At 41.2% G+C, this 27,404-nt stretch overlaps 1 protein-coding gene across 2 annotated transcripts in view; it reads left to right on the top strand.

Annotated features, from left to right (window-relative positions):
* rtn1a (reticulon 1a) overlaps positions 1–27,404 on the top strand; it is a 217,040-nt gene that overhangs the window by 78,133 nt on the left and 111,503 nt on the right. Inside the window, exon 4 of one of the 2 annotated variants that reach the window (XM_063046773.1) lies at positions 4,384–5,196. The exons of the other annotated variant lie outside the window; for it this stretch is intronic. Coding sequence (XP_062902843.1) covers positions 4,384–5,196 — 813 coding nt within the window. The remainder of the gene's footprint in view (positions 1–4,383; positions 5,197–27,404) is intronic. 2 annotated transcript variants of the gene reach the window in all.

Raw genomic sequence — 27,404 nt, forward strand, 5'->3', positions numbered from 1 at the left:
AGAATAACCAGTTGGTGAATTCCTCCTTTGTTCCATTATCAAGCAGGGGAGTTTTGCCTGTGTGCTACACAACCTGCTTCAAATGAATAAGGGAATATTGAAAGACTTGCTTGTCCACAGGAATGGTAATAATTGGAAATCAATTTTTTGCACCTGCTAGTAGTTTGATTTTAAAAGAAGGGCTAAAGTTTTTAGTTCATGAATGGAAACAATTTTCAACCACAAAATTCTTGTGCCATGTAAGATCTTCAGGACTGTTGAGTAGCCACTTGTATGGAATTGTCATCAGGATTTCTGAACTTGGATGCAGAATAGAGCAGATGGAAGCTGAAAGTTTCCTGCATGAGTGTTCCATGAGCTGGCCACTCCAGAGGTAGAGAAAGTTTAGGCCAGTCAATGAATAGCCCTCCAGAATAATAGGAAAAGGCACAGGGACTTGTTGGTATAGGGTTGGTAATCAGGTCGTGCTACATTTTGCAACACTTTGAAAGAGTGCATTGACACTAATAGGTAAGGAACTCCATGGGTGGAACAACAAAGCTCAATTATTTTAAGAGCTTTTAAAGTTACAGGGACAGACAGATGTTTCATTAACTGTTATTGTGGGTTTCACGTGATGAGTTGCCTTCCTGATTCCAGGCTAAAGGATGTTCTAGAGGTACTGGATAGGAGTCGTGTGGTTGATAACAACATGTACCACAAGGAGAACAAATATTGTGGTCCAGTAATCTAAGGAGTCCTCAATATTTAAGGATTATGGACTCATGTCTAGAAGTTTGGACTACGGGCAGCAATTCTTAAATCACTGGAGGCATTCTGTGGCAGGAAGCATTTTTTCTAAGATGACATTTTGCACTTCGAGCACTATGATCAATATCTACGTGGAGAGGCTCACAGGTGTGATTGGAGAAGATTTAAACTAAATCTGGAAGGAGCTGTACACTAGAAATAGAAACATAAAAGAACTGGTGTTAGCACAAGAGATGGGTTGTATTGTGTTGTGTACAGTTCCGGTTGCTACATTATAGGAAGAATGTGGTAGCAATAGAGAGTTTTCACAAGAGATTCACCAGGATGTTGCCTAGAACGGAGAGCTGAATTTACAAGAGGAGATGAAATATGCTGGAGTTTTCTCACGAGAATGCAGGAGGCTGAGAGTGAGCTCATAGAGGCTTATAACGTCACGAGGAATGTGAATAGAATAGATAATCTGTCTTTTTCCCAGGACAGGGAAGTCTAGAACCAGAGGATTAAGGAGAGAGGGGGTGAATTTAAAGCAGATCTGAGGGGCAAGATTTTCAGACACAGGTTGTTGATGAATATCTGGAATGAACTCCCAGAGGAGGTGGTGGGAGCAAAAATAATTTACACCTTTTCAAGGATATTTGGATAGGATAAGAGAGGTGGAGAGTGATACAAGCCTAATGTGGACAAATGACAGAGTGCAGGTAGGCGATCAAGGTTGGTATGGATGACTTGGGCTGAAAGGGCCCATTTCTGTGCTGTGTAATTCTATGTCGAAGGACGTAATACCAAGTTAAATAGGGGAAGTCAGCGCAGAGCCATAAGAAACATCAAGGTAGATATGAAATCCATTAGATAAATAGACAAAATATAATGAATAAAATTGGTGAGTTGCAAGCATAACTGGTCAAATAGAACTTAGATGTAGCAGCAAAAACATAAATCTGGCTGTCAACTGGTTGGGACTGGGCATTTAATATTCATGGATACATTCTGTTCAGAAAATGAAAGGACGGTGAAAAGGTAGGGTGGTGATACTAATTCAGGAATAGATCGTAGTGTTGGAAAGAGACAGTCTCCTAGGGGGCAAGATTAGAAAGGATTTGACTTAAGTTGGGAAATTAAAAGTGTATTGTCGTTCTAATAGGGGGAAGCCTACAGGGAGAGGGAGACATGATGTACAAATAACTAAATATTTCAATTAGTGGTGACATTGAGGACTGTATCCCAGTCATTAGGTAGATAAATAATACTGGGGGAAAGGGAAAGGAGATTGGAGCAATTCCTGAAATGTCAGAGGTCCTTCCTTAAGTAGTACAGTATGTTATTGGCTCAATTGGGAAGAAAGCATTGCTAGATAGGGAGAATGAGATAGGTCAGGTGTTGGTGGGCAAACATTTTCCTTCATATTATATTATAATTTTAATAATGGAGTAGAGCATGAAACAATCTAACATGGGTGACAAAGGGAGGGATGATGTAGTTAGTGTAATGTGGACCCAAAGGTTGACCAGAATAAAAATTATAACATCACAATGAGATCTTTGTGAAAGAGGTGAAGGAAACCAAAGCTCGTGTTCCCAGATTGATAAGAGAGGTAAATAATATGAGCAAAGAAAATAAGACGTTTGATGAATATCAGATGAATTCCACAAGCTAGAAGTAAACTAAGTAAAGTTAATTGAGAAAAGAGAAGGCTGGGAATGAGAGATTATGAAATAAAATGCAATTACTATAAAAGGGAACCCAAAATTATCTATTAGCTTGTACAGTACTTTGAAAGGATTACAAAAGGTGGGCTGAGGTTTAAGGGAGGCAAAGAAAATAATATGCCAATGGATAAAGTACATAATGAATCATTTCTATTGCTGTTTTCTGAAGAAGGGGATATTGATAAAATGTCCAAAGAGGCAGAAATGACAGTAGTAATGGATGAAATGAAACTTGATAGGGAGGTTTACTGGAAAAGTTGATTGTATCAGTCAGATGCATCCCAGGCTGATAAGGTAAATGGCAGTGGAAAGGTTTTTAATAGCCTTCTAATTTTCCCTGAATATGGAAATATGTCAGAAGCTTGTAAATGGACTGAGAGAGAATATTTTTTAAACTGCAGACCAGACAATATAACACCATTGTTTTAGGAGACAATCACGGGAACAAGTAGCAGGTGCTTCGAGAGATTTGACTTAATGAAAGAGAGCCAGCTCAGGATTGTGATGGGTAGATCATTATTAACTAATATAATTGTATATTTAAGAATTAACAAGACCTTAGAAATATGGCAGATGTTGAGTAGGTGTTACCATGTTAAAGGTTGATAAATAAAACTGCCACTTTCAGCTAAAAAGAAATTGGTAACAAGGATAGAACATTAAGTCAGAATAAATTGTTTTTCAGACCGTAGTGAGTAGTGTTCCCCAATAGTTGTGTAGAATCACTGCCTTTATTTTTGATGCAAGTGACTTAGAAGTTGGAATACAGTGTAAAATTTCAAAAATTTGCTGATGCTTGAAGTAGCAAACACTGAGGATAATACCAATCCACTGTGTGGGTAGCAGAAAAGGCAGACAAATACAAATGGAATTTAACTCGTGGAAATGAGATAAATTTTGGCAGATGGGATGGAAAGAGGCGATGTTGATTGAATGACATAGAGTCAATACAGTTCAAAAGGCTGTATTATTTGCCTCCAAATATTGATTCAGTTTCCTTCTGCAGTCATGGATTATTGCTCCTTCCACCCCTCTCAATCCAAAGGCAGATCTAAAAATCCGCATTGGGCAGGATTTATTAATAAAGTAGTTAGCAAACTATATGGGATCTTTTGCTTCATACTGGTATTGAAGAATTAAGGACAGAAGTAAGGTAAATTGTGTTAAAACTCTAGTTAGGCCACAGGTAGAGTATATCATCCAGTTATGATTCTTCAAAGCAACACACACAAAGTGCTGGAGGGACTCAGCAGGCCAGGCAGCATCTATGGAAAAGAGTAAACAGTCAACGTTTCAGGCCAAGACCCTTCAGCAGTCCTGATGAACGGTCTCGGCCTGAGACAGCGACTGTTTACTCTTTTCCATTTATGCTGCCTGGCCTGCTGAGTTCTGCCAGCATTTTTTGCGTGTTGTTTGAAATTTCCAGCATCTGCAAATTTCCTTCTGTTCACGATTCTTCTAAGAAAGAGGGGGGTATCCATTAGATTGGTTATCAGGAGGTGGAATTTTAGCAAGAAAATACTCTTTGGAGCAGTGTTGTGAAGGATAATACCAGGTTTATTCCGCTCAGAGAGTGGAGGAAAGACATTTTTTGGAGTACATGTGGTAACAATCAAGTACCTGGAGCTCTCTGCATTTGAGAGGGGTGGAAGTTACAATGGTCAATGACTTAAGAAGGAAATAGAATAGATACTTGAGGTAAATGGACACAGGAATGGGTTGCTGTACCGAGCCAACCTCTGAACGGTATCAAATCTACGACTATAGGTGGAAAGAAAAGGGAGATTTACCCTCACCTGATCATAAAGTTCTGTTAACATCCAGTTGAGTTTTAGAATTGTCAGTTTTGATTGTGTGCTTTTGAAATGACATAAAGAAAGTAACTATGCTCACGGAGCATATTTTCTGTCTGCATTTATTATTGCAGAAGAATCTGATTCACAGATTGAAGCTGCTTACCATTTCCTGGAGGAGGAACATCCTTCTACCTGCAAGACTTCGGAACAAGCACAGTGCTTTCCTTTAGATGCCACAACTGAAAAGACACCCACAAGTGATACTTTAACAAAACTAGATGAGCCTGAGCTGAATGCGCCTCAGCTACAGGCAACAACCTTGGACCTTGATGCCAGCAGTGCTGAATCTGGAGACTCAGAAATTGAGGTAGTGCCAGATGAATCACTTTCTGTGGAAGAAGCTGAAGCTTGCAGCTACATGGCATTCAGACAAGCTGGTGGAGCTCCACCATCTTCTGTTTCTTCAGTCCAGTACAGCATTCTGAGGGAGGAACGTGAAGCTGAGCTTGACAGCGAGCTTATCATCGATCCATATGATGCTTCATCGGCATCTGAAGAAAGTGTCCAAAGAGAACAAGATTCCCCTTTGAAAACTGATAGCATGGGGAGAGAATCTGATGAAAAAATCTTAACAATGGACAATCAGGAAGAATCAGAATGTCAGCTGAGTCAATCAGCGGAGTATCCTGTATCCTATGCCTTCGAGGGTACAATTGGGAAAGATTTGGCCACAACTGAAACAGCCAACCCTCAGAATTCTTCAGCACCTTTCGTTACACCTGAGGTAGCAGTTGAAGAGCTATATCCTGAAGAAGCCTCCGAAGAAACGGCAAGAAAAGCAAGTGCGAGTAAATCTTCAGATGAAGCCAAGGCAAGAAAGGATTTGGGGAGCAGCCAGTCCATAACTTCTGGACAGTTTCTGCTGGTACTAAATAAGAAAAGAGGTAATTTAAAATATTATTTTGATACTAATTACATTAAAATATCTTCATTTTCCACTAATTTGAAACTCTATTTACCACTTCCCTTTTTATTTGGAGATATTAAGAAATATTACAGCTTGTTGTTTGATTCCAAGTGTGTTAATTAATATCTTTTATTTGCCATTATTTTAGTTAAAGTTGACAGATTGTTTTCTTGATTCCATGGCCCCCTAGCTCAATGTCTATTTCCCTGACAATTTAATTATGTTCTGCTATGAATGGCTGCTACCCAGTCAAGTGAAACAAAAACAGTTCAATATTTTGAGATGATGAACTTCTGAGTATGAACCATCTTAATGAACGAGCGATTTTCATGAGTTTGCCTTCTAGCTGTTTGTTCTTTGGAAGAGTTTTTATTGTAAATGGCACAGTCTGGGCAGATACTGTTAATATGCAGTGTTATCCTCCTTTGCCAATCTGCATCCTTGTGGCCAAGGTTAGCTAAAATAACCATTACTCCCTTTGCATTGACACTAATCTCTAGAAATAATGCAGACTAAATGCATACAACTGAACAAGAACCCTTTGAACAACAAAGTGGATAAATATTCTTTTAACCTGCAGAATCTGAAATTTAATTAGAGGTTTATTTTGAAGTTTGATTTGGTTTAACAATATCTAGTAAATAAGTCAGCCCATTTTCCAGGCCTCTCCTTCAATGTTTGCCGTTCATTGAGATCCGGGTTCACCTTTTACCTTGATTTGTCTACGTAGCTCTTTATCAGTCATCACACAAGTAATATGTTGTGGTCTGACTGCAAGATTAATGTCCCACCAGCAGTACCAGTTTAACCTTCAGAATCAGAATTAGGTTCAAATCAGATAAGCTAAACCTTCATTTAGCTCATCAACTCCTTTTCAAAAATCCTTCAAAACCTCAGTACAGCTCACCTGAAATCTTTTGCATTCAAAGAAAAAAAACATCTGGTTTATGTATTCTTTCCTCATAATTTAACTCTTGTAATCCTGATCACTTTCTCATGAATCTATGCTGAAAGGTTAACATCCCTTTCAATATATAATCCCAGACTGGTACACAGTGCTGAAGATAGGCCCTAACCAGAACTATATACACTTGTGGCAAATCTATATCCTCTTTGTATTCTATTCTCCTAGTTATAATGATTATAATAGCCACATCCCATTAGCTTTTTAAAAAATCTGACAGCAAGATATTTCGGTGATCTGTGGTTGATCTGAAGATGCTCAAACTGAAACCTCCAGGGATTTGCTTATTCACTTAATATATTTAATCCTTCGTTATAATTTTGTTTCTGCATAGCGTATTATGCTACTAATCATTATATCATTGGTAAACTCAAATATTTTGCCACTGTTGTGTTGTTAATTTAAGGTGCGTGAGGCCTCACCACAGATCCTTGTGAGATGCCTTTTTTTACTTTCTTGTAATTCGAGTGTATTATCCACTTCCCCTATTCTGTGATCCATACAGCTAACCATTTCTTAAGTGAAACTCTTTTAAATACTGTACCTTCTAGAAGTTCATTTGAATCTTATCTGTCTACATTCCTCTGTAGCTTCCTTCAGTTATGTTTTTGAGCTACTGCTGTTGTTTCTTCTAAAACTCTAATCTCTGAATTTAAGACCATAAGACATTGGGCCGAATTCCCCAATTCTGCTCATTTGGGTCTGCTCTGTGAACTTGAAGTAGTGGCTGGAGAGATTTCCTGTGATAAACCAATTTCTTGAACTTCGAGAAGGCCTCATGCATAGAAAATGTCAAATAGCACTGCGTTTCATCTCTCTTCCGTCCAGGCATTGTGGAAAAGCAGCGGACGCAGACTTCTCTTTTTCTATCTTTTAATTGAAAAAACATATCTGTAACTTCACCAGTAAATTGCTTTTAGAATACCCCAGGATATCAAGATCATTTGATCTGAAAGTGATACAAATTCTAAACAATAAGCAGGTGGAATGCATGTTCTTTGGGAGTACTAGTCACTAAAATAGACCTGGATATTATATGCAGTGTGCAGTCTGTTCTCATTTGAAACAGTATTATTGCGCCTTCATCAAGAATGCTTTAGTTAGTTAGATAGCATTTAAAAATTACATTGTTGATAACATTTAATTACTAATCCATGACATACTTCGCTACCAATGTTCTTACTTTTGGACTTGAGCCCCTGACCCACTGACCAGCCGTAAGATATCAGATCCTCATCCTGGTGGCATGGTGAAACTGCGCCCAAGCATCAGCATGGAGGTGTTAACATTCTGTGTCTGTTTGTTATTAGATACTCTCTTGAAAGATTTTTTTCCTGCACTCTAAATTCTCAATGAGTAAATTGAGGCACTCAGTTAGGAAATGGGTCCCGTTGTCTGGCATTTACCTGCTGAAGAAGAGAGTCTTTTGGGTAAACTTGAAGCAGTTGGACTGCTAGTCACTGTTTGAGTCTCACTTGAAGTTAATGCTGTACTAGTTCCCTTTGTAGTTTAAAATGAGAAGTTCTGCATGAATTTTTTACATTGTATTCAAATTACATTCCCGTCAGAATGGGTAATCCCACCTCGACAGTGATTTGATTGAAAATGAATTGCTTAATTGAAGCTGATCTCTTTCTCCCTTATGATTCCTTCCAAACAATATTCAATTCTGTGTCACCCTTGCACCTTTAAAGTCAGGGTATTGTTGGTTCTAGCTGCCTGAATCAAAGAACTAGAGGTAGGTACCACTGCTGAATACTGCACAGGCTCCCTTTGATCAGGCATTAGAGTAAAAGCACAACAGTGCTCTCATTTGCCTGTCTAGCATCCACTTGTAGCATTGGATGGAAAAAGTGCAAATTCTCTCCTTACTTTAGTCACTGAGCTAAGTTAGACCCAAGATTCGTGTTAATTTGGAATTACTCTGCTGATGTTGATATTTACCGGAGTATCAGATCAATACAAGACAGCTGGGAATACCATTTTATGACAGTTGCAGCCAAAAATGGCATTTACAATATTTTTTCTGTGTCTACTCCATTATGAGTTCCCTGTCTTTGGCTCAATGTTTTCCAACAACTTGAGAGGATTAAAGTATAAGATAAGGATGTGATGCTGAGACTTTATAAGGCATTGGTCAGACTACAATGTATGTACTGTGAGCAGCTTTATGCCCCATGTCTAAGAAAGGATGTGCTGGTGTTGGAGAGGCTTTCAGAAGATGTTTACAAGAATAATCTTGGGAATGAAAAGGTAACTATACGGGGAGTGTTTGATGGGCCTGGGTCTGTAGGTCTGCACATGCTGGAGTTTAGATGATTGGGGGTGGGGGGGAGGTCATCTCATTGAAATCTGCCGAATATTCAAAGGTACATGTGTAGAGGACGTTTCCAATAATGGAAGAGTCTAGGACCAGAGAGAACAGCCTCAGAATAGAAGGAGATCCCTTCAGAACAGAGATGGGGAGGAATTTCATTAGCCTTAGGATGGTGAATCTGTGGAATTCATTGACACCTTTACTGATCAAGAAATGATTAACCACTGCTTTAAATATTCCCATAGCCTCCAAAACCACCTGTGGCAAAGATTATGGGGAGAAGGGAGAAGAATAATGGTGTTGAGAGGGAAAATAAATGAGCCATAATCCAAAAGTAATGAAATGAGATGTTTCTAAATATCAAAAAAATTGTTCTAAAGAGCAGTAAACAAGTAAATCAAATCAATATTTGGTGTGACTATCCTTTGCCTTTAAAACTGTATCAATTCTCTTAGGTACACTGTTGTGCGGTTTTATAAGAAAATCAGCTGTTGTTCCAAGCATCCTGGAGAACTTCCCACAGTTCTTCTGCAGGTTTTGGCTGTCTTGCTTCTGCAGAATGTTGTTGGGACGGATCATACCCCTCCCTATAGGTATTGTGCGATGGATGAGAATCTGCACTTCTCAGCATTGAGGATTGCATTAATTCTGACCAGATAACCAACTCCATTTAGAGCAATGCAGCGCCAACCCTTCAGGGAATATCTGTCGTGCTTCACTATTGGCTTCAGGCGCTCATCCATGTAGCACTCTCCAGCTCTTCGACAAACTGCCTCCTGTTTCAAATTTAAAATTTTCAAAAATCTCAAATTTTGGTTCTTCAGTCCAGAGCACTTGCTGCCATTATTCAGCACCCCGGTCCTTGTGTTTTTGTACGAGAGTGAGTCTCTAGGCTTTGTTTCCACTTTGGGGGAATGGCTTTTTGGTGGCAACTCTTCCATGAAGACCACTTCTGACCAGGTTTCTCCAGACGGTAGAGGGGTGTACGTGAGCTCCAGTGGTTTCTCTAAGTGTACAGCTGATAACCATGTTGGAATTCTTCCGATTTAGGAGAGACATCAGTTTGATGTATCTTTCACCTGCTGCACTCAGTTTCCACGGCCATCCAGAGTTTCTAGTCCTCAATCTTGCCTGTTTCTTTGTGCTTCCTCGAAGGAGCTTGGACAGCACATCTTGAGACTCTGCCACGAAATTTCAGTATGGGAGAGACCTTGCTGATGCAGGAATGGCCACCTTGTGTCTTGTTGCTGTGCTCACTCTTGCCATGGTGTAAGAATTGATGATTTGAAGGTTAAGCTGTCACAACTACCAAACCCTCACCTTTTAGTTTGGTTGTCCTTCACCAAGTTTGATTCTTTCTACACATGTTTTTGTTTCAGTTAATCGATTTTGTTCCGTCAGCTCATTATGTCATTGATAATTAGCACCTGTTTGTCATCTTTATTTAATTATGTACCGGGCTATATACCTACAAAGTAATCAAGGTTTTATTTGAAAAGTGGTCTATTACTTAATATGTTACTTTCTTTAACAAAATTCAAAAATTTCTCTGTAACAATTGATTTTTTTCGGAAAATATAAGTTTGGAAATCTATAATTTGCTCTTTTCTACTGACACACTAATGCAGAAGACAAAAAAAATTAAAACAAAATTTATATTAAAAAATTAAGGTGTCAAAGACTTTTGCACAGTCTTGTATGTCTTATGGTCCGATAATAACATACAAATTTAAAGAGTTGTATCCATTGAATTCAATTGATGATTCTGACAAAAAACATTACAGCGTATTTATTCAGAGTGAAAAGTTGATGAACAATTTAGTAAATATTTTCTCCTTTTATGAGGATATTTCAACACCACAATTACTCTGCCCCAGTACAAGCAACCAGCAAGAAGAAAAGTGAACTGAACACTGGCCTTTGGAATAAAATCATTCTGCCCCAATCCAATGAAATATTTTAATAGGGGTACTGCTCCATCAAAATAAATGATTATGGACTCTGCTAGCGTAGCCAACAAAGTAATTTCCTGGTGAAATTGCAAAGTACGTATTTCAAATTAATTTCTTAGGCCAGATATAATGTTGACATGCAAACTTAAAACAAGGCATCCATCAAAATATTTCAAAATATGAAAATGGTGGGTGAAAGAAAGATCAATTTTATTTCTTTTGTCTGAGAAAATGGATATTGTTCTACCATGCAGTATTGATGTTTTCATTAACCTTTACATATGTATGCTGTGTCAAGCAAACGCACCAAGGACAAGCTAGAGTAATTACAATAACATTGGAAGAAATATAGTGGGGATAAATGGTACTCAGATTACAGAAAAAGTAAATAATGGCTATATTAAGAATACTAGAAGGTATTTTTCTTTTCCATTTAATTGGGCTGAAAAACCTTGAGGAACTAAAGTTCTGTAGAATGTATTTTGACTTTTAGGGTGTAGATTAAATTACTTTCTTTGTGGGTAAGACAAGATTCAGTTAAGATCATAAAAAATCTACAGGTGCTGGAATTCTGAAACAAAATTCAAGGGATGGGGATGGATACTCAGTATATCAAGCAGCATATGTGAGTGAGAAATATTATCAAAATTCATTGTCAATTACTACCTTCTGAAATGGGCAAATTGGAAAAAAGCAAGTCTGTACAAAATGCTAAGAGTAGAGGGCTGTGAAAATTGGGGCCCTGTGACACAATGCTTTTTGTTCTGTGTAAAAGCAGGAAATGAATGCCAGCTAATTCTTCTGGAGGATTTTAAATCTGGAAAGATGAATGAGGGTAGTGGTAGAGAGAAGAAAATAAACATACTAGGATTGTGCTCTGCTGAACACAAAATTTGCTGGAAATCTAAAATAAAAGAGAATATGGGAAGTACATTGCAGGCAATATCATGAAAGAGTAATAAAGGTGTGGATGTTATAGATGGATGACCTTCCTTAGAATTGCCCAGTTCTGATCCAAACAGCAAACTTTATTTCTGTGTTGAATCCTGAGGGCTGCAACACACCTTAGCAGAAAGTGAGGTATTGTTCCTTGGGCTTTTGTTGGAACAACACTGGCCAGTTCCAAAAAGGTTATAGTGGAGGTGGAATGGAGTGTTAAAGAGAATTGTGTGCGGAAGGAGGTGTTCGTGAGGGGTCATTCATTCTGCATTTGGTTCCTGCAATGTAGAGTTGGTTACAAAATGAACCTCTAATGCATTACAGGTCAATTTGTGAAGGTGGCATCTTTGGAGGAAAATATTTTCTAAAGCAAAAATTTGTAAATCAGAAGGTCTTTCCCATTAATTAAAAGATAAAAATTCTGGTTGCACCTCAGAGCTTAAAAAATTTAGATCAAGAATACAAACCTTAATATCCATCCTGTGCCATTTTCACCACCTTATCTACCTTCAGAGACTTTTGGACTTGAACACTTTGTCCTTCGATATTCTCTGTGATTCGACCATTTGTGTATATATCCTACCCTTATAACCTTTCCATAGTGCATCACCAGACTCTTATCAGGACTAATTTCCTTCTGCCTTTGCTCTTTCCATCTTACCAAATGAAGAATATGGGGAGATGCAGGATATTGGGGCTAAGAAGAAATTTGGATCAGCCATGTTGAAATGGTGGAGAAGACTCAATGGGCTGAATGGACTAATTCTGCTCCTATATCTTATGCTCTTGTGGAATGCAGTCCTGTAGTCTAAGACCATCTTGCTTAGAGTCAACACCACCATTTTTTATGTCACCTGCAAACATGCTAATCATACCTCCTGTATTCATATCCAAATAATTAAGGTGTAGAACAAGGTAAACATTCTAACACAATCCCTGGAGTGCATCTTGGGTCGCAGGCTTTCAGTAACAAAAACAACTCTTCTCCATCTCTGATTCCCATTATGGATCCAATTTTGTATTCCACTTAACTTGGATCTCATGGGTTCTAGCTGTTTAGAACACTTTTCTACGTGGGTCCTCATTAAACATTTTATTACCCCTGAAAAACAATTCAAACAAATTGGTCAGATAAGATCTCCTCCACAAGAAAGTCATGCTATCTTTGATTAATCCCTGCTTTTCCCAAGTATAGATTATACCAGTCTCTCTCCTTTTTCTAATATCTTCTCTACCACTGCTGTTAGACTCATCCCTGTTGCCTTTCTAAGGAAAAGAGTATACATTTGATCTTTTCACATTCCACAGATATTGCCTGATCGGCTGGGTATTCCCAGCATTCTGTTCCTTGGATTTCTAGCAACCACATATGACAACGTCCATAATGTTGCAGCCTATCATAGGCATTCATTTCATTTTCTCCAATCCTCCTCTGTGCAACTTGAAACACAGTTATTTTCTTTCTTTTCCAGTTCTGATGAAGGATTATTTCATCATGAGCCGAAGGGTTCAATTGCTGTACTGTTCAATTGTCAGCCTGAAATTTAAGATCTGTTTTTTTCTCTCTCCACAGATACTGCCTGATCTTTTAAATACGTATTCGTAATAAATTCTGTTCTTTGTTCCATTTAGATTATCGTCGTTTATTGTTGGTTCCATTGATTTACTGCACAAAACTGAGTGGAAGTTCTATTGAATGACTGATAGAGTCATAGAACACTACAGCACAGAAACAGGCCCTTCCTCCCATCTAGTCCGTACCAAACTTTCATTCTGCCTAGTCCCATGGGCTTTTGTTTAAATTCTTGGCATTTATTCTTGGGGGAATATTGACTGAGGTCTATTGTGAACCTGGTGATGCCTTAATTATTCATTTTAGATCCTATTTTGTTTAAGTGAATTTGTGAACTTGGATTTTGTTAGTGAATTGACCTTTATTTTGTTATGTTTACAGGATAAATGTGTTGGTGCCACCTAGTGGATTTGTGGAAGTTTCCTTTAATTCAGGATATATAATGTTTGATGTGTCCATTGCAGGTTTAAAAACCTCATGCATACAGACTTGCTGCTGACCTGGGTCATGAGTCTCTAGAGCAGGGGTTCCCAGCCTAGGATCCATGGACCATTCGGTTAGTGGTAGAGGTTCATGGCGTAAAAAAATGATTGGGAACCCCTGCTCTAGAGCTATTGCTCAGTTTTACAGGATCCCATCCTGTAAACACAATAAATATGCTTTTAAATAGTTTATATAATTCATTTATAAAGCACACTATAACAGAAAATAATGAAAATTATATTAAGGTTTCAGAGCTGCCATTTGATGATTAACAAAGCTTAAATCTATTATTTGATACCTCCATCTCAGCTTGGTCCCAAGGAGTTCAGATTTAAGTGTTTTAATATTAAAGAACATTCAGCCAGTAAGTATTACTTATACGGTCTTGGTTAACTACTTTAGGAAATGCTCAGAGTACTGTACAAATCAATTTTAATAATTGCAGATCTGAATATAAACGCCCTGTCAGTGCAAGAGCTGTACTTCTTGGGCTGAATTCAGTTCCATTATGATTCATTAGTGCCCACACTTCTGCTGTTATTGATTCAGGTTTTATTTTTCCATGTGTGAATTAACCTTTCTGCTGTGGCATAAATATATTTCAGTGCAATTTCACTATATTTGTAATGTTGATAGGGCTTCTGGTCCATTGCTAAAGGAATTAACTTGGGTAGGTTGCCAATTATTTTGAAAATATTGAAAAGATCAGCCTGAGCAAATATGAAAGGAACACCATTACTTGCAAGATCTTTTCCAAGGCTCACAGGTCCCTGATTTGGGAATGTAGTGCAATGCCTTCAGTGTGCTGGTCTAAATGCTAAAATATCCAGCAACATTCTGGGAATATTTCAACCAGAAGAACTGCAGCAGTTTTTCTTTTATATATACAGGGTACAGGAAAAAATATATATGTCAATACATTAAGCTAAATCGCATATAAAGACTCCTTACCCTATATTCGTACAAGTCAATTAGTTCGTAACATTGAAAAATAATAATTTTATTATATAAAAAAAATCTAACCCACTACCAAGACCGAAGCTGATCAGTAGAAAAAAAAAGAAAAAAGATTGTCATCTGTGCTTTAACAGCAAATCAAAGGTTTTTAAAATAATTCAGAAAAGGTCCCCACAATGTTTGAAAGTCTTGATTAGATTCAAAGATTGAACATCGAATCTTCTCTAAATTTAAACATGACATGACATCACGTATCCATTGAGCGTGAATAGGAGGGGCCGCATCTTTCCATTTAAGCAAAAGCGTCGTTCTGGCCATAAGAGACATAAAAGCCAAAATGTGCAAGTCAGATGGCTTCAAAACTGCAGCAGTTAACGAAATTGTCGCACCTTACCACCTTCACCAGAGCACTCGGAGATAAGCAGTGAATGCAATCTCTGCCGTGACATCCACATCACATCAATGAATGAAAAACTTACCTGTATCCTAGTTTCAATTAACGCCTCGTACACTCCTGTATGACAGAGTATGGAGAAGCTTCTTGGGAAACTGGAAGACCTGAAGGTAGATAAGTGACCTGGACCAGATGGTGTACACCCCAGAGTTCTGAAAGAGGTGGCTGAAGAGACTGTGGACAAATTAGTAATGATCTTACAAGAATCACTAGATCCTGGAGTGGTTCTGGAAGACTGTAGAATTGCAAATGTCACCCCACTCTTCAAGAAGGGAGAGAGGCAGAAGAAAGTAAATTATAGGCCAGTTAGTCTGACCTCAGTGGGTGGGAAGACATCGGAGTCAATTATTAAGGATGAGGTCTCAGGATACTTGGAGGCACATGACATGATAGGCCGTGGTCAGCATGGTTTCCTTAAGGGAAAATCTTGCCTAATGAATCTGTTGGAATTCTTTGAAGAAATAATAAGCAGGATAGACAAAGGGGAATCAGTTGCTGTTGTCTGCTTGGATTTTCAGAAGACTTTTGACAAGATGCCACACATGAGGTTGCTTAACAAGCTACGAGCCCATGGTATTACAGGAAAGATTCTAACATTGGCAAATCAGTGGCTGATTGGCAGGAAACAAAGAGTGGGAACAAAAGGACTTTTTCTGGTTAGTTCCCTTTTCTAGTGGTGTTGGGACCAAATTTTTGATGTTTATTTGTCAATGATTTGGATGATGGAATTAATGGTTTTGTTGTAAAGTTTGCAGACAATATGAAGATAAGAGGAGGGGCAGGTGTTTTGAGGAAATAGGCTACAGAAGGACTTGGCCACACACACAAAATGCTGGAGGAACTCAGCAGGCTGGGCAACATCTTTGGAAAAGCGTACAGTTGATGTTTCGAGCTGAGAACCTTTGGCAGGACTGGAGAAAAATAGCAGAGGAGTAGATTTAAAAGGTGGGGGGAAAGAATTTAGACAGATTAGGGGAATGGGCAAAGACGTGGCAGATGGAATATAGTATGAGGAAGTGTATGGTTATGCGCTTTGGTAGAAGAAATGAAAGGGTTGACTATTTTCTAAATAGAAAAAAAATATAGAAATCTGAGGTGCAAAGGGATTTGGGAGTCCTTGTGCAGGATTCCCTAAAGGTTAATTTGCAGGTTGAGTGTGTGGTGAGGAAAGCAAATGCAATGTTAGCATTCATTTCAAGGGGACTAGAATATAAAAGCAAGTATGTAATATTGAAACTTTATAAAGCACTGATGAGGCCTCACTTGGAGTACTGTGTACAGTTTTGGGCCCTTATTGAGACAGGATGAGCTGAAACTGGAGAGGGTTCAAAAGAGGTTCACAAAAATGATGCCAGGATTGAATGGCTTGTAATGTGAAGACAGTTTGATGGCTCGGGGCCTGTATTCACTGGAATTCAGAAGAACGAACCTCACTTAATACTGAAAGGCCTGGATAGAGTAGATGTGAGAGAATGTCTCCTTTGGTGGGAGAATCTTAAGACCAGAGGACACAGCCTTAGAAGGGAGGGGCATCCTTTTAGAACGAAGATGAGGAATTTCTTTAGCCTGAGAGTGGTGATTCTGTGGAATTTATTGTCACAGGCAGCTGTGGAAGCCAAATCTTTACGTATATTTAAGGCAGGGGTTGATAGATTCTTGATTGGTCAAGGCATGAAGGGATATGGGGGGAGGGAATAATAGGTCAGCCATGACAAAATGCTGGAACAGACTTGATGGGCCAAATGGCCTAATTTGGCTCCTAGAGCTGATGGTCTCATGGTCATGTATAGAGAAGAGAGAGATACCATTAATTTGAACTGTTGCAACAGAACAGAATTGTACATTATCCCTTTGATGGGTACCTTTTGAATCTGTGAGATATGGATTTGACATAGATATTGATAATGATAACATTCCTGAGACAAGTATAATACAGAGTCACTTAGGCAATTCTTTTACAAAAATCATAAAATTTTACAGCTCGGGGATGTGTTTCAGACCATTATAACCTTGTACGTCGGGCTAATTCCATTTCCCTACTCTTGATCCAAGGCACTTAAGTTAGAGTACTTGGAAAAACAATTAATTGAGTTGCTGCTGATTTTCATAAATGCAAAAGCATATTGTGAGCCTTGTTTAAATGCTTACAAGAGAAAATGCTTAGAAGTTGTACTAATCAATACTGCCATTGGAAGCCATTGCACTTTCATTTGTGTATGGAGTGTGAGTAATAGTTTAAACTGCCACCCCGTGGTTGTGCACTGTAATTGCACTTAGAATTTATTTGCTTGTGCTGATAAGTCATAGTCATACTTTATTGATCCCAGGGGAAATTGGTTCGTTACAGTTGCACCATAAATAATAAATAGTAATAGAACCATAAATAGTTAAATAGTAATATGTAAATTATGCCAGTAAATTATGAAATAAGTCCAGGACCAGCCTATTGGTTCAGGGTGTCTGACCCAACAAGGGAGGAGTTGTAAAGTTTGATGGCCACAGGCAGGAATGACTTCCTATGACGCTCTGTGCTGCATTTCGGTGGAATGAGTCTCTGGCTGAATGTACTCCTGTGCCACCCAGTACATTATGTAGTGGATGGGAGACATTGACCAAGATGGCATGCAACTTAGTCAGCATCCTCTTTTCAGACACCACCGTAAGAGAGTCCAGTTCTATCCCCACAACATCACTGGCCTTACGCATGAGTTTGTTGATTCTGTTGGTGTCTGCTACCCTCAGCCTGCTGCCCCAGTACACAACAGCAAACATGATAGCACTGGCCACCATAGACTCGTAGAACATCCTCAGCATCGTCCGACAGATGTTAAAGGACCTCAGTCTCCTCAGGAAATAGAGACGGCTCTGACCCTTCTTGTAGACAGCCTCAGTGTTCTTTCACCAGTTCAGTTTATTGTCAATTCGTATCCCCAGGTATTTGTAATCCTCCACCATGTCCACACTGACCCCCTGGATGGAAACAGGGGTCACCGGTACCTTAGCTCTCCTCAGGTCTACCACCAGCTCCTTAGTCTTTTTCACATAAAGCTGCAGATAATTCTGCTCACACCATGTGACAAAGTTTCCTACCGTAGCCCTGTACTCAGCCTCATCTCCCTTGCTGATGCATCCAACTATGGCAGAGTCATCCGAAAACTTCTGAAGATGACAAGACTCTGTGCAGTAGTTGAAGTCCGAGGTGTAAATGATGAAGAGAAAGGGAGACAAGACAGTCCCCTGTGGAGCCCCAGTGCTGCTGATCACTCTGTCGGACACACAGTGTTGCAAGCACACGTACTGTGGTCTGCCAGTCAGGTAATCAAGAATCCATGATACCAGGGAAGCATCCACCTGCATCGCTGTCAGCTTCTCCCCCAGCAGAGCAGGGCGGATGGTGTTGAACGCACTGGAGAAGTCAAAAAACATGACCCTCACAGTGCTCGCTGGCTTGTCCAGGTGGGCATAGACATGGTTCAGCAGGTAGACGATGGCATCCTCAACTCCTAGTCGGGGTTGGTAGGCGAAATTGAGGGGATGTAAGTGTGGCCTGACCATAGGCCAGAGCAGCTCCATAACAAGTCTTTCCAGGGTCTTCATGGTGTGGGAGGTCAATGCCACCGCTCTGTAGTCATTGAGGCCGCTGGGGCGTGGCGTCTTCGGCACAGGGACGAGGCAGGACATCTTCCACAGTACAGGAACCCTCCGGAGCCTCAGGCTCAGGTTGAATACAGGTTGATGAAGCTTAAGAAATAGAATATAAGAAATAAGAGCAGAAGTAGGTCATCTGGCCCTATGAGCCTGCTCTGCTATTCATGAATATCATGGCTGGCCTTTTATCATAGTGCCATTTTCCAGCATGATCCCCATATCCCTGGATTCTCATAATGCCTAGAAATTTATCAATCCCTGTATTGGATTAACTCAACAACAAAGCCTCCATAAGCCTTGAGGTCAGGAAGTATGTAGAGTGCCCTAACACTTCCTCCTCGGATACTTAAATGTGTCACACGCTCTTAGATGAAGCTTTTAAGTAAATGTTATTTGCATGTGTCCTACATCAGCAGATCTTCAAACTTAGATTTATTTCCTAGGAAAACAATGCTCTCTTCACAAATCTAGGATCATGAATGTCATACACATGTGCAGAACAAATACAATGGAAGCCTATTTACCTGAGCTTTGTAGACTTGATACCTAATGCTAAAAACAGCCCTTTAATTTACATCCACTATTTACAGTTTTAAAAGATATTTTAAATGCCACAGAATTCATGTTTCAGATTTGGTCTACTACGTGCATGGGTGCATTTGGTTCAAAGTCGTTCATAAAGATCAGATAGAGACACGCCACTTGCAACCTAATAGTCCATGGCTGATCTCCTTAGCTCACATCCTCCTGGCATTGTACTGTGTTCAAGGACAAAAAATATGATTATCAGTCATTGGACTCCACCTTGATGCATGTGTAACTAATAAAAGTCTGTCACAACTGCCATGGTAGTGATGTTGAACTTGTTTGAACTTAAGAACCACTTGTGAGTGTAACTACCTCAAGGGGAAAACAGACTTTGAAATGTGCAATTGTCTGTAATATCCTGTTATATTTTTGTACTTTCTCTTGTATTTTTAGCTCAGATTTCTTACTATGATTTATTTCCACCTTTTGTTTGTCCTTTATCTGTTTGTAATTGTACCACATTTCCTGTGCATTCAGTTGCACTTTTTTTTTTGGTATTCTGTGCTTTAATTTCTCATGGGTGTGTTACTTTGTGTGCTGATATATTTCTCCATTTGGACAAGAATAGATTGCAGGCAGATTTCTGCTTGGTATTAGAGCAGGAATTTATTACATTATTAATAATAATAAAAAGCAGATTTAATAATCAGGGCAGTTTTACTAGAGCTGTTAAGAGTGATTTAAACTAATATGGCAGGGGGATGGGAACCAGAATGATGGAGCTGAGGATGGGCCAGCAGGTTTACAAGTAGATGATGTAATATGTAACATGAATGTAAGGAAAGACAAGCCAATGATTGGGTACAAATGCAGACAGAGCAGAGAGTTAAGTTGTACCACAGAGGCAAAATTCATAAGGGCAAAGAATGCAGGACTGAAGGTGCTGTATTTAAATGCACGCAGCATTCGGAATAAGGTGGATGAACTCATGGCACAATTAGAGATTGGTCGGTATGATATTGTGGGCATTACTGAACGATGGCTGAAAGAAGGCTATAGTTGGGAGCCTACCATCAGAGGATGTACTTTGTATTGAAAGGACGGGCAGGAAGGCATAGGCAGTTGTGTGGCTCTGTTGGTAAGAGATGGAATTACATCTTTAGAAAGAGGTGATATAGGGTCAGAGAATGTTAAATCTTCGTAGGTAGAGTTAAGAAACTGCAAGGGTAAAAAAAAACACATTTTGGGAGTTGTATATAGCCTCCAAATAGTAGCCAAGATGTGGGGTTGAGATTGCAAAGAGAGCTGGAAAAGGCATGTAATAAGGGTAATGTCACAATTGTAATGGGGGGCTCCAATATGCAACAGGATTGGAAAAACCAGGTTGGTTTCAGATCGCAAGAGAGGGAATTTGTTGAGTGCCTATGAGGTGACTTTTAGAGTAGCTTGTACTTGAGCCTACTCGGGGAGAGACAATCTTAGGGTAGGTGTTGTGTAATAACCCCAATTTTATTAGTCAGCTTAATGTAAAGGAACCCTTAGGAGGCAGTGATCATGATATGATTGAATTCATAATGCAAGTTGAGAGGGAGAAGCATAAGTTGGATGTGTTAGTATCACAATGAAATAAAGGAAATTGCAGAGGCATGAGGGAGGAGCTTGCCTGAGTGGATTGGAGGGGGATACTGGTGGAGATATTGGCAGAACAGAGGTGGCTGAAGTTGCTGGGAATAATTCACAAAGTGCAGGGTAGATATGTCCCATAGAAGAAATGGTTCTCATTGGCAGAGGTAGGCAACTGTGGCTGACAAGGGAAGTAAAGGACTGTATAAAAGCCAAGGAAAGGGCATATAATGTAGCAAAAGTGAGTGGGACTTGGAATGATTAAGAGGATTTTACAATCCAACAAAAGGCAACAAAAAAGCTTTATGAAGGGAAAAGATGAAATATGAGAGCAAGCTAGCCGATTATATAAAGAGGATGCTAGAAGTTCTTTCAGTTATATAAAGAGTAAAAGGGAGTTGAGAATTGTGATTGGACCACTGGAATATGATGCTGGTGAGATAGTAATGGGGGACAAATAAATTGCAGATGAACTTAATAAGTACTTTGCTTCAATCTTTACTGTGGAAGATGCTGTATGCCAGAAGTCCGTGAGTGTCAGGGAGTGCCTTTGCTATTACAAATGAAAAAGTGCTCAGCAAACTGTAAGTTCTTAAGGTGGATAAGTCACCTGGACCAGATGGACTGGAAGGAAAGCACTGCATTAAAGTTCAGACTGCCAATGAGGTAATGATGATATAAAATGCAACCATGATGTTGCATTTTTAAAAAATATTTTCACTTTACAGTTTGAAATAGCTTGAAATCAAAAAGGAAAGTGCAAGGATAGGTAAATAAGACAATGAGACAGGAGTCCTGAAAGAGGTTGCTGAAGAGATAGCGGATCCATTGGTTATGATCTTTCAAGAATCACTGATCCTAGCATGGTCCCGGAGGACTGGAAAATTCCACATGTCACTCCACTCTTCAAGAAGGGAAGAAGACAAAAGAGAGGAAATTAAAACCAGTTAGCCTAACTTCAGTGGTTTGGAAAGTGTTAAGAGTATGTTATTAAGGACAAGGTTTCAGGGTACTTGGAGACCAATGGTAAAATAAGTCAAAGTCAGCATGGTCTCTGTAAAGGGAAATCTTGCCTAACAAATCTGTTAGAATTCTTGGAGGAAGTATCAAGCAGGGTGGACAAAGAAGAGGCAGTGGTTGTCATTTACGATTTTCAGAAGGCATTTGATGCGGTTCCTTACTTGAGGCTGCTTATCAAGATAAGTTCTTATGTTGTTACAGGTCATATGCTGGCATGGATAGAGGAACGGCTGACAGGCAGGAGGCAGTGAGTGGGAATAAAGGGGGCCTTTTCTCATTGGCTGCCAGTGACTAGTGGTGCTCCTTGGGTCAGTATCAGGACCACTACTTTTCACATTGTGTATCAATGATTTAGATAATGGAATTGGTGGCTTTGTGGCAACATTTGTGGATAATATGAAGATAGGTGGAGGGGTAGGTAGTGCTGAGAAGCATTGCAATTGTAACAGGACGTAGACAAATTGGAAGAATGGGCAAAAAAGTTGCAGGTGGAATATAGTGTTGGGAAATGAATGATAATGCATTCTGGTAAGAGGAACAATAGTTCAGACTATTATCTAAATAGGGAGAAGGTTCAAATATCAGAGGTGAAGAGGGACTTAGGAGTCCTCATGCAAGACTTCCAGGAGGTTAATTTACAGGTTGAGTCTGTGGTAAAGATGGCAAATGCAATGTTGGCATTTATTTCAATAGAATATAACAGCATAGAGATAATACTGAACCTTTATAAGACACTTGTCAGGCCGCACTTGGAGTATCCTCAACAGTCTTGGGCCCCTTATCTCAGAAAGGATGTGTTGTGATTGTAGAGAGCCCAGAGGAGGTTCACGAAGATGATTCCGGGAATGAAGGGGGTTAACGTATGAGGAGTGTTTGGCAGCTTTGGGCCTGCACTCACTGGAATTTAGAAGAATGTGTGGGGATCTCATTGAACCTACTGAATGTTGAAAGGACTAGATGGGGTGTATATGGAAAGGATGTTTCCTATGGCTGGAGTAGCCAGAACTAGACGGCACAGCCTCAGAATTGGGGGGGCGGGGGGAGTGGGGCAACCGTTTAGAACAAAAGTAAGGAAGGTTTTTTTTAGCCAAAGAATGGTGAATATGTGGAATGCCCTGTCACAGACTGTGGTGGAGGCCAAGTCTGTGGAAATGTTCAAAGCGGATTTTGATAAATTACTGATTGGTCAGGGCATCAAGCGATATAGTGAGAGGCAGATGTATGGGGTTGAATGAGATCTGGGACCAGCCATAATGGAATGGCAGAGTGGGCTCGATGGGCTGAATGGCCTAATTCTGCCCCATGTCTCATGGTCTTATTTACCTTTCCTTGCACTTTCCTTTTTGATTTCAAGCTATTTCAAACTGTAAAGTGAAAATAATTTTTAAAAATGCAACATTGTGATTGCATTTTATATCATCATTACCTCATTGGCAGTCTGAACTTTAATGCATGCGTTCCTTCGAATCCATCAACAGTAAAACTAGCCAATCAGCTGGACAACTGGAGCAGCAGATCCTGTACTGCCTCAGAGCTCCTGTGACCCAGTGCTACCAGGTTCGGATATGGCCCAAGTGCGGAGTGAGAGACAGTTGGATAGTTCGCAGAATTTAATACGAGTAGCATTAAAGGGAAAATAAAACAATAAACGCTAGGCCAAACAGGGCCGCTAACTAAAACTCTCAAATGGAAAACAAGGCCTACACTGGGGCTGAAAAGAACATCTAAATATTAAATGAATCCCGCCAGTCTTCAGAGTCAGTTGACTTGAAAGTCCAATATCTCAGGCAAGGCTGAATGCAAAACAGCAGCGAAGCGTTGCTGTGCTCTGTCCAAGTCTCGACAAGCACTACAATGGCAAGTATGGAGTTAAGTACTATCATGATTAAATAATAATTAGCTGACACGTGCAAATTCACAAGTGCAATTGCCTCATCTTCTGCGCTGCCAAATCCGTGGTTGTGACAGGGCCCCCCTGTCTAGGCGCAGCCCCTGAGGTGCCATAGACCTGTGTCCGCTTAAGTCCCAGAGTGACTTGTCCAAGGTGTCCTTCGCCGGAATCCAAGTATGTTCTTCTGGGCCATACCCTTCCTAGTCCACAAGGTACTGGACCTTACCACGTACCTGATGAGATGCCAGGAGGTGCCGCACAGTATAGACAAGGGAACCATCTTCCAGGCAGGGAGGAGGGGGAAGTGGTGTGACTGGGGCCAGGGTAGAGGTAATAACTGGCTTGAGCTGGGAAATATGGAATACTGGGTGGATCTTCAGTGATGCTGGTAGACACAATCTATCGGACACCTTGTTGACAGCCTTTTCCACTACAAGCGGTGCCAATTTTCGGTTCTCGACTTTCAGGGGAAGATCGCTTGATGCCAACCAGACCTCCTCTCCTGGCTTGAATGGCCTTATCTGTAGATGGAGCTAATCAGCCTGCCGGGAATGTTGTTTCTGGGCATGCAGCAGAGAAGCCCTGGCTCGTCTCCAAGTGCGCTTGTAGCGCTGGATCAGCTTTTCAGCAGCAGGAACTCCTACGTCGATTACCTGATCAGGGAAGAGCAAGGGCAGGAATCCCTTCTGGCATTCAAAGGGAGACATACCAGTGGACGACAACTGGAGGTTATTGTGGGCAATCTCTGCCCAAACCATTTGGGAGCTCCAGGACGTGGGGTTGGAAGACACAAGACAGCACAGGGTTGTCTCCAACTCCTGGTTCACTCTCTCAGTCTGGCCATTAGATTGGGGGTGAAAGCCAGATGAGAGGCTGGCCGTGGCTCCTACAAGAAAGCAGAAAGCCTTCCAAAAGCGAGAAGTGAGCTGTGGTCCACGATCAGACACGATGTCTTGGAGAAAGCCATGGAGACTGAACACATGTTGAACCATGAGTGTGGCAGTGTCACGAGCCGATGGGAGCTTGGGGAGGGCAATGAAGTGGGTAGCCTTGGAAAATCGATCCACAACGACCAAAATGGTGGTGTTTCCATTAGACGGGGCAGACCAGTGATGAAATCTGCTAAGAGGTGGGACCAGGGGCAGTAGGGCACAGGCAGTGGACATAACAGACCCGCAGGACGCTGGTGTGATGTCTTGTTCCAAGCGCAGGTGTGACAGGCAGATACAAAGTCGTGGACATCCTGGGACATAGATGGCCACCAAAATTGTCTCTATATAAACTCCTGAGTCCATTGAATTCCCAGATGTCCAGCCGGACAGGAGGAGTGACCCCATTCCAACACTTTGGAACGCACGGCAGCAGGGACAAACAGCCAGTTGGGAGGAACCCCATTCAGGCCTGGATTTGATTGTTGGGCGGCCCTCACCTCTTCCTCTATTCCTCAGATCACCGGAGCAGTGATACATGAGCGAGGAAGAATGGGCTCTGGATCATCATTGTCCTCAGATCCGTTGAACTGCTGGGAGAGAGCGTCGGTCTTTGTATTCTTGCTGCCGGGATGATAAGTGAGGATGAAATTGAACTGTGTGAAGAAGAGAGCCCACTTGGCTAAATGAGAGTTGAGTCTCTTAGCATCCTGAATATAGGAGAGATTCTTGTGATCTGTCCAGACCAAGAATGGATGGTCTGCCCCCTCCAGCCAGTGTCGCCATTCCTCCAGGACATCCTTGACAGCCAGAAGCTCCTGGTTCCCAACATCGTAATTCCTCTCAGCTGGAATCAAGCGACGGAAAAGAAAGGCACAAGGGTGCAGCCGGCTATCCGCAGACGAACGCTGAGAGAGGGCAGCTCCAATGCCTACATCAGATGCATGCACCTCGACAATGAATGGCTAAGATAGATCTGGGTGTTGCAGCAGGAGAGCAGTGGTGAAATGTCGCTTTAGCTCGGAAAATACTTGGTCGGCATCGTCCGTCCAATGGAATCCTGCTGAGGTCTTCATGGTGAGTGCATTAATTGAAACCGTGATAGAGCTGAAATTCTGGATGAAGCAGCGATAAAAATTCGCAAACCCCATGAAATACCGTACCTGTTTGACTGTAGATGGTTTGGGCCTTTCTGCAACTGCCTGTACTTTGCTCGGGTCCATTTGAACACTGGATGGGGTAAGCATATAGCCCAAAAATGACACCAGGTCTTTAAGGAACTCACATTTTTCAGGCTTGGTGTTCAGGTTATTTTCAAGAAGGCGTCTGAGTACTCTCCGGACATGCTAGACGTGATCCTGTTGAAAGCAGGAATAGATAAGGATGTCATCTAAATACACAAACGCAAACTGGTTCAACATGTCCCTGAGCACATCGTTAACCAAGGCCTGGAATACAGAGGGGGCATTGCCCAGACCAAAAAGCATCACCAGGTATTCATAGTGGCCAATAGAGGTGTTGAAAGCCGTCTTCCACTCATCCCCTTCTCTTATGCGAATCAGATTGTAAGCATTGCGCAGATCAGTTTTGGAGAATATGGTTGCTCCCTGGAGATGTTCAAATGCAGACGCCAGCAAGGGAAGAGGGTAGCGGTTCTCCACAGTGATGTTGTTCAGGGCTGATAATCGGTGCAGGGATGGAGCTTACCATCTTTCTTGCTCACAAAAAAGAAGCCTGCTGTTGCCGGTGAGACTGACGGACGGATAAACCCCATGCTCAATGCCTCCTTGATGTATTCCTCCATGGCCACCATTTCTGGATGAGAGAGGGAAAACAGCTGGCCCCAGGGAGGACTAGTGCCAGGTAGGAGGATTGTGGCACAGTCATATGGCCGGTGTGGGGGCAGGGTGGTGGCTTTTCTTTTACTGAAAACCTCAAGGAGATCTGCGTATTCAGCTGGAATCCCAGACAGGTCCACATCCTTAGCTGACACTGGAGAGGATTCATGGAATGGAGCTTGAGCTGGACCCAGAGAGGTAGACAGGCATGCTGGCCCCCACTTTTGGAGTACCTTCGGAGACCAATCGATCAGTAGGTAGAGTCGGGATAACCAGGGGAGACCAAGTACCAGTGGTAGTTCAGGTGAATTAAACAGATAGAAAGATACTTCTTCATGATGGTTGCCTTCAAGCACCAGTTGGAGGGGTTGGGTGGAAAGGTGGGTCTGGCCAGTTCCCAGAGGTCAACCATCCAGCGCCTTGACGTTCATCTTTTCTCTTAATTCCTGAGTTGGAACTTCATGGGTCTGAGACCTCCACGACAAGGAAGCTGCGAGCATTGCTGGATTAGGAGAAGTTGACTGAAGAGAGAACCGACCCATCAGGATTCCCCTCCCTGCTGACGGGTATTCTCTTTTACTGGGTGCTTGGAACGTGCCGCCCGGAAGTGTCCTGGATCACCACAATAGAGGCAGGAACCGGTTCTCCAGCGCCGCTCTCATTCCTCCTGAGACAGGTGCATGCACCCCACTTGCATAGGCTCCTCCATGGGCTGGGTGCTGGGTGGTGAGGGAGGGGGAGAGGGCGAGGAAAGACGATGATTTGAAACATTCTTTCCCTGCGCCACTCAGTTACCCAGCCATCAACTCAAATAGCCAGATTAATCAGGTCATCTAGACTATCCTGCTCGTCCCGGACAGTGATCTCATGCTGCACCCCGTGTTTAGTTCACGCTGGAAGGCAGTGATGAGAGATGTCTCATTCCAACCTGTCTCTACTGCAAGGGTACGGAATTTGACTGCATAGTTCCTCTGCCTTGGTGCAGGTCCAAGTGTCGGTGGGCAGCCTTCTGACCCCGTTCTGGAAGATCAAAAACCCTCCTCAACTCTGCTATGAAATGTTGGAACGA

This window comes from Mobula hypostoma, chromosome 1 (genome assembly GCF_963921235.1).
Source record: "Mobula hypostoma chromosome 1, sMobHyp1.1, whole genome shotgun sequence".
Lineage (NCBI taxonomy): Eukaryota > Metazoa > Chordata > Chondrichthyes > Myliobatiformes > Myliobatidae > Mobula > Mobula hypostoma.